Genomic DNA, 11593 nt, shown 5'->3' with positions numbered 1-11593 from the left:
ATGTGATTGCCCAACACCCCTCTGAGAATACTCCTATATAAAAATGTGAAGCTTGGTGGGAATGTGCATTTAAATCATGGAGTTGTTCTGGCTGTGGATATCTGCTTTGGGCTCTCTGCTGTTAGCGGATATCTTGTGGACTCTACCCATCCATCAGGATCAGCGGCCAAGGCCTGAGGATGTGCAGCTGGCTGAGGTTTGTGGGTGGACAACTGTCTTTATACTTGATTATATGCAAAAACCTATTCCAAACTGTAACGAAGCAATGTTTTGTTCCTTTCTTTATTTAGCTCTAAGTGGTACAACGCAGTAAAAACGGCTTCTTATATTACAAATACGTGTATCTATTTATTGATGTTTTTATCTGTATCTAATGTACCACTACATACCACAAATGCTTATAGTAATAACAAAGCTAAACTTTTAGTTTTACCTACATTAAAACATTTCTTCATAAAGCAACCAGTACACATATACAGTAGTAAAATATTGGCTTGCCGATCCACCTCTCATTTATCTCAACATCCTTTTCTAATCTAGTCTTTTCTTTTCTGTGTCTACCTCTTTGCCGTTTATATACTGCATGTTTAATAAGAAGGATAACTGAGGGATAATCCTGACATTTACTGTAACATACTAGATAATGGAGTTGAGCCTCCACACTGATTTTTAACAACAGGGCTACCTCAAGAGGTTTTACAACCTGAACCCCAGAGGCAGAGTGTCGGGAAGGAGGATCAGGTCTACATCAACCATGGAGGAGAAGATCAGAGAGATGCAGAACTTCTTTGGTCTGAGAGAGACAGGTCATTTGGACCCTAACACCCTGGATGTGATGAGGGAGCCCAGGTGTGGTGTTTCAGATGTGGAAAACTTCAGCTTTTACCCCGGAAAGCCTAAATGGAAGAACCACACCATCACATACATGTGAGATGTTTTGTGTCAACTCAGAGGCATGCCTTGTTTTTTTTTTCAGTTTTTATTATTTGTCATATTGTAAAAAAAAAAAGAAAAGAAAAAAAAAGTTGATTGTTTTACTTTTAGATTTCTCTTTGTTAATAGAGGATATGTAACTGTAGCAGCAGCAGCATCACTAGCAGCAGTTGTGGAGCTTCTTGCTCCCACAGTCTCAAGTTTGTGTGTCTGTCTTTGGCACTGGCATGCAGGACTTCCAAGTACACCCCGGACATGAAGAGCGAGGATGTGGAAAGCTCATTTCGTTCAGCCCTGAAGATGTGGAGTGATGCAGCGCCACTGAGGTTCATCAAAGTAAACCATGGCAAAGCTGATATAGTCTTCTCTTTCGCCCGCAGAAGTAAATCTGAAAACTACTTCTGAAAGATAATTATGTTGTTTAGGATACATTCAAAACAGAATTCATATGGTGCAAAAAGATACAAACACAGCACCTTCGATTCTTTATAAATCCTGTCTAATTCATAGTGTGATCTTGTCTATTCTGTTTCAGCACATGGAGATTTCTTTCCCTTTGATGGACCCCGGGGTGTGCTGGCTCATGCCTTTCAGCCAGGAGAGGGATTAGGAGGAGATGTGCACTTTGATGAAGATGAAACGTGGACCACAGGGAGACAAGGTTTGTCAGTCACAACATGTTAAGAGGCATGCGAGGGGCAACATTATTTAGTCAACAAGGTAAGCTGAAACTGTGCAATCTTTGCCCTTTATTGCTTTACTTTACTGCTGCTGCAAAGTAAAATTATGGGCAAGAAAATCTAAACTAATTCTCAGTAAATGTACCCAAGTACCGTATTTAAGTAAAATTTTAGGGTAATTGTACTTTATTTAGATTTTATATTTGTTTTGCTACTTTAAACTTCTGCCCCAGAGCAGGGATTTCCGAAGTCTGGGAATGTGGGCCTCCCCTCTGAGTGGAAATTGGAAGTTGGAATAGCCTCCCCTCAGAGAAAGCTTGGGAAAGGGTGCCCCCTCATGCCCCCCACCCTAAGTTTACTTGCTTAGTTTTGCTCAATTCCTGACTGCATAATAATATATTATACATTATATGTGACACCAAGATAGCCTAGTTGATATAACTTCAGATTACATCACATAAAAAGGTCTCCCATTTATTTGTTTATGACTGGAAAATCTCTTTAATCAAATCACACACATTTAGGCTATTTTATGTGATCTTCCTTTGGTAATAATTTTGGAGCCTTGTTTTAGAGGGAAACATTTTTTTGTTGTTGTTTACTTCGTTACATTGTTTCACAGTTAATCAACTAAGTTAGTTCACTTACTGTAACCTTAAAGTTAATATTTGGTGCATTGTCATAAAATCACATTACTAATCAGCAAAGTGAGTTTCACCCCAACAACTACAACAATAAAAGGGCACTTGGATACTTAATAATCCAGTATATGATATATAATATTATAACTCTCATGGGGAGCATGTCCTGCATACGTACCATTCCCTTTTGATACTTACATTTTGCTGATAATATTGTAAGTTTAAAGACAATTATGAATGCAGGACTTCTTCTTCTTTTTTTCTTTTTTGTTACTTCTGTGTCAATTCTGAACCACAACTGGGAGCAAACTGCTGTTTCATTGTCTTTTGTAAGTTGAAACAAGTTGCACCCGCAGGTGTGTCTTTGACAGCTGACATTATCACAGGGGTGTGGCCAAAAAGTGCAACATTCGTGGAAGTTTCTAACCCACAGTGTGATTCTATGTCAGTTTACTTGTGGTGATAGGTGATAATTGGTCTAACAGGACTTGTCTGTTGCTGTATTTCAGGTTACAGCCTGTTCGCTGTTGCGGCTCATGAGCTTGGCCACTCACTGGGTTTGACTCACTCAAAAGACCCTTCTGCTATCATGTACCCCAATTACAGGAATCACATTAGTACAAAGTACTCTCTGTCCAAAGATGATGTGCTTGGGATCCAAACACTGTATGGTGAGGAACAAATAAAATAAATTGTTAATTGTTTTCACAAAAAGGAAGGAAAATGATCAGAGAATGGTGCACCATAATCTACATGTAATGCATCCTGTTGTCTGTATGTCTTTTAGGAAAACCAACAGAAAAAGTGGAAACACAACCAGTCCCCAAAAAGTGTGATCCCAACTTTTCTTTAGATGGAGCAGTTGTGATTGGAAATGAGATTGTTTTCTTTAAAAACAGGTACAGCATGTTTAAATTATGAGTGCAAAAGAGCGTCGATATCACCAAGCTACAACTGAGTCTGTGTATTGTGTCAATAGGTACATGTGGATGAGAACAACACAGACAACTTATTGGAATCGCCTGACAGAGAGCCACAGCAGCACATATTTACCGAGCATCAGTTCTCACGTTGATGCCGCTTATGACATCCCTGCCAAAGGCGTGGCATACATATTCACTGGTAGAGTAATGGGCAGTCTGCAAAGCATCACTTAGTCCTTGTCAGCATGACAAGGCTGGATTTCCAGTAGGAGAACACAGTGTTGCACTTAAATTACAGCCTTGTGCAACTTAAGTGTTGCAGTTCATGCAAGAGGCTCATTGAGTTTGGCAGTGCTTGTGGTATGTTGCTGTTTTTTCATAGTGTCCTAAAATGCAATGACACGGCTGTGTTTTTCTAGGTCATAAGTACTGGGTGGTTCAACAGCTTAAGATGAGAAGTCATGCTGGCTCCATCTATGAGTATGGCTTCTCCTCCAGAGTCAGGCAGGTTGACGCTGCCGTGCATATCAGTGAATATGGGAAAACAGTCTTCTTCATAGGAGAGGTTTATTACAGGTAACATTTAAAATGATGCTCTCTTTTGATATATATGAATAAAAAAAAATCATTGTTAATGTCTACACCATACCTGTAATGCCAATACATTTGTAAATCAAGTTGTATCATGATCAAAATACTACAGGGAAGTTTACACTATAGCACTGTATGTAGTCAAACAGCAAATTAATTCTAGTATGAAAAACAAACAAACAATTAAAACAATTAAAAAAAAATTCCAATCTGAAAAATATTTAAATCCAATCTCAGGTATGATGAGGGCAGAAGAAGGATGGACCCTGGATTCCCCAGACTCATCCAAACGGACTGGCCTGGAGTCCCGAGAAAGGTCGACGCTGCCTTCAAGTTACATGGTAAACACTGTTTATGGTCATGAACTTTGTATAATGTGGACCTGAACAGCTGCACACAAATAGAATACAACTGAAATAGAAGTTGTAATTTCTTGTTTTTACCATGTTTAGGTGGTAGACGGGTGGGGTTTACCGCACTGGACACACTTTTATACGGAAAACACCATTTGCCTCAGTTTTAGAACAATGTGTTACGCATGTAGACATCCTCTGTTTACAGCTAAACTTTGTTGTTCACATTTCATCTAATTTGTTTTGAAGCGACATGAGATAACACACTTTATGTATCATGTTCTGTTGGCAGGTAGCATCTTCATCTTCAGCGGGGCAAAATCATACCAGTATGACTTCAGAAAAAAACGGGTGGTGAATATAATTTCAGCAAATTCTTGGCTAGGATGCTGATCCAGTGATGAGTCACAGAATTCATTCCTTTATCCAGTTAAGAAAATGAAATGAGAAATGATGGGAAGAGAAAGGTAATAGTCGTTAAACTGAGATAATAATTATGTCTGTGACTGAACTGTTTTGATTTTTGGAGCATGTGTGCACCTGTATGTAAATTACATCTCTTATATGGAACCATGTAAACTACTGATGACTTACAATGTAAACTATTAAATAGACCTAATGTGTTCAAATCATCTTAAATACCTTACCTTTTCTTATCTTTATGTACTTTGGGATGTTAACATAACAGTTATGAATATGCACAAACAGCACATCTCAAACTGAACTCAATAAAATGTCACTCTTGTCCATACATCTCATATGCTTTTGTTTGACACAGTTGTTACATCTTTGGTGGAAAAATGTATTCTGATTCTTTACAGTAGCTCAGATGGGATGTCTAGTAATTGCTGGTGCAATTCCTGGCTCCCCCAGTCCCCATCCTTAACCTCTTAGGCCCACCAATTGGAGGATAAGACTCAAACCTGGCAGAGATAATGTCCACATATTTTGCTATGCTTTGATTTAGATTTAATGGCATCATTTCCAAGAGATACTCATTGTGTGTGTGAATTTTTATTAGGCGGAAATGAAATCTTAATTTACTCATAGCCAGTGACATACATACTGATACTTATTTAAAAAGACCTTGTAGTTGTACTTGTAGAGATATACTTTTTTCATTTTGGGTATGTCATTTTCAAGCAGAGGCCTAAAAAAGAGGCTGGGGCTTACTGAACACAGAACTGCTCCTGATTGGTCTGATGTTAAAGTGTGTGCTTATACAATGTGAGCACTTTAACTAGGGAGTGCTGTACCAGCTTCTGCCGTCAGTGTATAAATGTGTGTTTGAATGGGTGAAAAAGCACTTTGAGGTCTCGGATCAGAAAGTACCGTACATAGATTTTATTACCAATAATGTACTCTGAGAATAAAACTAAACATACTCCCCAAATGGTCCCAGTCGATGATTCATGATTTTATATTATACTTGTGGATTAATGCAAACAGCATTGAGGTGGAGCTAATTTTAACTGCTTTATATACTACAGTATAGAGTCATGTAAAGTGCTGTAAAACAATGCATTGTATTTCAGACTTTTATAAGTTTGGGCTAGTCTGCAAAGAACCTATAATTTCAGCTCACAAATAAATGTGGTGAAGTCAAATTATAATATTACATACTGAACTGTAAAGAAATACAAAGTAGCATGAAATTAAATCAAATATAGTCAACACTCAAATGTGGTGTGAGAACCTCAGGATTGGGTGCTGATGCTGCAGTGTCATTCCTTCTTTGTCTTTGCAAGAAAAGAGGCTTAAATTATTTATGAAAGAAGGGATGCACTGGAAAGTAGGCACATATATCAAGGATTATTTTAGCAACATTGTTCCATAGTTGATCCAGTGAATCAGTGAACTTTGGTGCTTAGAAATAAGGTCATGTGAAACACTGTGCTCATGTTTACCCACCAAACTGGACTGTGGTCACTGTACACAAAGGGTTATCAAGAGGTACAAAAAAACACTGAAAACCGTGTGTCAATTTGAGATTTTCTTTATGTTTATCAGTATCCACAGTATATTTTACTCAGAACTCGTGCCTAGTTTATCACACTATGTTCATGTGACAAATAATACAAACATGTAAGAATCACAAAGTAGATCATAAAGGTGGGATACAGTTTCAAGGAACGATACAAGGAAGCATCTCTTATAAAACACACACGAACAGAATAAAGCAAACATTAATTAATTCAATTCAACTGTGTCACAAATGTTTCATTAGTGACGTCAAACTGATCACATCATCTCCGCCCACTGTGTTATCAGAGGGGCCACTATTTACTCACCTTCCCCCTCTGGCACACAGACCTTTCTTAACATTCGGTGGAATGCGTAAGAGGATGCCGTGTACAGTACTCCTATTCAGCTTTTAGCAGAACTGTAAACACCTCGGACTGTCAAGGCTGGAGTGGGTGGAAGGAAGAAAACATTTGAACAAGATGTCTCCTGCTGGTTTTTGGATAGTGCTGCTGCTGGGTTGTACAGCCCTGTGTCATGCAGCACCTACCATTGCCCCAACAGCACCTACCAATAATTCAACAGTTTCCCCAGAGGAACAAGACCTGGCTAAGGTAATGCAGTAAAATTCTGCAAAAATATTAGCAACTGTCTGGACTAACCAGGTCTTTCTTCTTCTGGTTTCAGGAATACGTTTCTCAGTTCTACAGTGATGTTGGGACAAAAAATACCTCACTTCGAAGCCTCACTAATAATACCTTCCGCGAGGATCTAGAGGCCATGCAGGCCTTCTTTGGCCTGGAGGTAAATGCAAGATTTTACTTTTATTTGCCCATTTTTCAAAGATCACTTAAAAAAAAATCTAAAAAATCTCTACCTCATATCATCATCTGACCACCAGGTGACTGGCGTCGTGAACAATGAGACGATTACGATAATGAAGTCACCTCGGTGTGGTGTGTCAGACATCAGCCGATATGGTCACTTTGCTGGGAAACCCAGATGGCAGAAGAGGCTAGTCACATACAGGTAGCTGAAAGTTGCATACAGTGATATATCTTCTGCATAATATATGAACCCAAAGATGATGGTGATGATGATAACAGCATACGGTATAATACAATTTGAACAGAATCACTCGGTACACTCCAGATCTGACCCAGAGAGAGGTAGATACAACCATTGGTCAAGCCTTCCAGCTCTATAGCGATGTCATCCCGCTGGACTTTAAACAGATCTACAGCGGCACTGCAGACATTATGATCCTCTTCAAGGGTGGATGTGAGTCTGGATTAAACAAAACATTTTTAAATACATAAATTTAAACTAATAAACAGATCTTTACATCAGTTTCTTTGCAGGGCATTATAGACTCCATCAATTACTTTATCTTCTTTGTCCCTTTACAGATCACGGGGACTTTTACCCTTTTGATGGGGCGGGTGGAGTCTTGGCTCATGCTAACTCTCCTGGACAGAATCAGGGAGGGGACACACACTTTGATGATGATGAAACCTGGACCCTAACCCGAAGAGGTAAATATACTCTGTCCACTGGTGGAGGCTTTGTACAGTTCACTGCACAGCAGTTCAGTTGTCCAGTGTGTGAAACAATAAAGCCAATAGGTTTATCAAAATTTTCATTATAACTTATTGCTTGCTTACAAAACAAATATTTTCTTAAAGGCTATGAATTTAATGAAAATAAATACCTGCAAGGAAAAGCAAAAGCACTGAATAAAACATGTGTAACTGGAATCACTGTTTGTTAAGGTGTGAATTTGCTGCTGGTGGCAGCTCATGAGTTTGGCCACGCACTGGGCCTGGATCACTCTAGGGACAGACGTGCACTAATGTTCCCCACTTATCAATATGTCAACACCTACGGATACAGGCTGCCAGATGATGACAGGCGTGGGGTTCAGGCCCTTTATGGTGAGCAAAATCATCACATTCTGTATAATGATTCACATTAATGTGTAATACTGATCAGACCACATATTGCATTTTTCAACTTTTATATTTGGCTGTATCTGAGCCACATGCCTTGTCCTGTAGTTTGCCAATTTCAGCTTCCACGCGATGAGCTGCACAGTAATTAAACCGAATCCATTTTATATTCATTGTGGTTTGTATGCTTGACAGTCTGACTGATTGACTGATTGATGACAGACTGATTTTAAACACAAGCTTAAAGCCCAAGCATAAATAAATGTCAAAATGGGTCTAAAAGTGTATCTCTTAGTTAGGATGACAAATCTTCATAGTCCATCCATCTTTTAGGCAGCCGTAAACCACAGCCTACAGCAAAACCAACACAACCTGCGCCAGATCCTGAACCAGAGCCGGAGGAACCAACAGAGGATCCTCTGACAAATCCCAAAGATGAGCAGTGCAGCCGCGGGCTTGTGTTTGACGCTGCGACTTCCATCAAAGGAGAACTCTATTTCTTCAAAAATGGGTACACTTTGAATGTGTGATAATCTTGTTTATGTGCTATGCAAATAAATCTTTTTACAGTTCAATGTCAAATCCTTTTCAGATACTATTGGAGGAAGAATTCACGGGGAATCCGTTTAACTAAAGTGAGCAGAAAATGGCCACGAATTCAATATGTCGATGCTGCCTTTGAAGTCCCAAACAAGGATGTGGTTTATTTGTTTGAAGGTAATATTTAAGGGGTTTCGTTTGAATGTTGGAGCTATACAGGTAGGTAACTACATAAAATAATACCCACCAACTGTCTCCTTGCAGGTAATCAATACTGGGGCATAAGGGCTTCTGGCTTAAAGGCAATCCTTCCAGGCTACCCAAAGTCTCTCACCAGCTTGGGCCTCCCTTCTTCGGTCAGTAAGGTGGATGCAGCAGTCTATGTGCCAACTACAGGAAAAACACTTATTTTTGTCAATAGACAGTATTGGAGGTGAGAGTTGGTCATGATCAAGATTTTATTTTGTTACTAACATGGCATGTGCTCATTCTTTTGTAATATAAACACAGTTCACTGAGATATTTATTGTGCATGACTACATAAGCACGAAACATTTGTCAAAGTGTCTCTTTTCCCTCTTGCAGCTATGATGAGAGCAGAAATCGAATGGATTACGGATACCCACGATTAATCACTTGGGATTTCTCTGGCATAGGCTCCAAAGTTGATGCAGCCTTTGAGAATTATGGTAAGAAATGTGATTCACTTAAATCATTGAACCCCCTTCATACAAATAAAGACACACCTTGGTACCTGATCAAAATGGCAAAAAATGATTATCATCATAATCAGTCTTTTTATATATTTTGACAGTTTTGCTTCCCACTCTCATGTCTGTTCATATGACACTACAGATAGGAGACAGTTAGCTCAGCTTAACAATGTTGTGTTTGCAGCTTGTTTCGCTGCCCCCGAGTGGCCAAATAATCCAAAACTGTTCAATAGCACACATGCACATAAAGTGAATTTTCTCTTCCACAGGGTATCTATATTTCTCATCTGGTGCCAGACAGAGTGAATACTACCTGCCATACAAGAGAGTCATGCGTGTACTGCTGAACTATGGCTGGCTCAACTGTTACTGAGAAGAGATGCAACAACACAGTTATGTACAGTCTATGTCCAAGATGTAACTGCATGTATATCATGAAAAAAATGTATGACGTGGGGAAGTCTCAGAGACAGATGTTTTGTGGTCAATGTTTTGTGGTTGATGTTTAACAGGGCAGTCAAATAAGGCAAAGGCCAGTCAGTGATTATCATTCAATCAATTCTGTAAATCATCTTTGACCTGCTTAAATGTTTGTTTTTTCTGTCCTGAAATCTTTAAAGAATGTACTGAGACGTTTACTCATTTAGTGATATTAAATTGCACAATTTTGGGTGTAAAACGACTGGCTAAAACACGAATAAATGTTTAAACAAAGTTACGCTAGAGCAAGAGCTACCCTGCAATTTCTCCATCCTCTCTAGCCATATCAGGACCCAACTTGTAGAATATTATTATTTGCACACACCAACTTGGGTTACAAACTAAAGCTTTTCTCATGTCTGAACTGTTATGTTATGAAATACTTGTATGAAATACTTTGTATTTCATGTCTGTCTTTTGCCTGGATGCTGTAATTTGAGAATTAGGACCGCAGAGCTCGGTAGGTCAACTTTAGCCACATAAGAGGAGATTCATTACAGAAAGAGAGCTCAGTCACGACTGTTTTCATGAATATGGAAGTATATGTGCACGCAGTATCCAGTAATCCTGGTTCAGGCACAACACAAACCATGGAGGTCATCAAGTGCAGAATAGACAGTCAAGAAAAGAGGACCTTTAAAGGGTCATTTCACCCAAATTATTGCAAAATATATTTAGTTCTTTTCCAGTCATGAAGATTTCTGCTTCTACTTGAGTGCAATGGAGGTGAACAAGGCTGTGTATCCATATTTTAGCATTTGTTATTTGGACTATTACCTAAGTAGAAACCTGTGGTCTGTCAGGACACTGTTACTGGACAAAAAATGCAGATGTCGTAATTTTCTAATTTTCCAATTCTGTGACCACCACAGAAGGCAGGAAGAAACCTCAAACTTATCTTAAAACCTCAGCAGATAAAACCAACAATTGGTATGGATATTAACCACAATGATAACTAGGGAGATGTGCTGTAACTCTGTTGAACCAACCGTTTATAGTTGTAATTTTCTGAGGTCTCAAGACTGATAAGAAGTAGCTGCTTAAATCAGATTCAAGGTAAAACTAACCTTTTATGGAGATGTTGATTTCTCAGTACACAGCAAATTAGCCCAGTTTAACCTCTGTTCTGTCAGCCATGAATTTTAACAGACGTTGTGTTCCATTGTGGGACAGTTCATTTTGGTTGTGTGGTTCCACAAAATATTCTGGTCATCTGTGTGTTGTTCTCAACAACCACACAAACATTTACTGCTCGCCATAGGTCATTTTGCAGTGCATTTTGAAAAACTGCAGGTGCCATAAAGAAGGCAAACAGAAAATCAGTCAAAGAGAATGTTTTTTGAGAGTTACCTTGACCGTATATTGACCGACAGTTTGATACACATTACTGCCTGGCCTAGTTCTGGCATATAGACACAAGTTATTTATCTTAAAAATGATATACAGTGACAGGGTTTCAATGCTATCTAGCAGTCTGATGATCTGGCGTAATGTCACACTATATCTGCTGTTTACTTCCTACTTTATAAATTGTAAACTAGAGATTTCTATAAGTTGCTCCCAATATATAGTACTCCACAGTGCTAATACGACCTTTTAATAGCTACAAAAGTACACCATAAAAGCTTAAACGCTGACCTTTGTTAAAGACTAGAATGCAGTGGGATCTTTCAGCCATATTGAACTTATTTTGACACTTGGCAACAAGATTTCTTTCCTAGATCTATTTTTTTAGTATGAAACAACTAGGGAGATGTGCTGTAACTCTGTTGAACCAACTGTTTATAGTTGTAATTTTCTGAGGTCTCAAGACTGATAAGAAGTAGCT

General features: G+C 38.8%; 2 protein-coding genes across 2 annotated transcripts; both read left to right on the top strand.

Annotated features, from left to right (window-relative positions):
* The first annotated feature begins 76 nt into the window (after positions 1–76).
* On the top strand, positions 77–4817 carry mmp20a (matrix metallopeptidase 20a (enamelysin)). Its single transcript, XM_010757153.3, has 10 exons — positions 77–196; positions 680–927; positions 1167–1315; positions 1469–1594; positions 2764–2925; positions 3042–3153; positions 3234–3376; positions 3597–3753; positions 4006–4109; positions 4414–4817. Exons 1-10 carry the CDS (start codon positions 77–79, stop codon positions 4512–4514), a joined length of 1422 nt encoding a protein of 473 aa, XP_010755455.3. The 3' UTR covers positions 4515–4817.
* Positions 4818–6421: 1604 nt separating this feature from the next.
* Positions 6422–9967, top strand: LOC104940507 (collagenase 3). Its single transcript, XM_010757127.3, has 11 exons — positions 6422–6697; positions 6771–6887; positions 6985–7112; positions 7216–7364; positions 7493–7618; positions 7856–8017; positions 8366–8543; positions 8625–8749; positions 8837–9005; positions 9158–9261; positions 9555–9967. Exons 1-11 carry the CDS (start codon positions 6566–6568, stop codon positions 9656–9658), a joined length of 1494 nt encoding a protein of 497 aa, XP_010755429.1. The 5' UTR covers positions 6422–6565; the 3' UTR covers positions 9659–9967.
* Positions 9968–11593: the final 1626 nt, after the last annotated feature.

The sequence above is a fragment of the Larimichthys crocea genome, chromosome VII (genome assembly GCF_000972845.2).
Source record: "Larimichthys crocea isolate SSNF chromosome VII, L_crocea_2.0, whole genome shotgun sequence".
Classification (NCBI taxonomy): Eukaryota; Metazoa; Chordata; class Actinopteri; family Sciaenidae; genus Larimichthys; species Larimichthys crocea.
Note: the sequence above shows the minus strand (reverse complement) of the source record. Positions and strands in the feature narration are given on the sequence as shown.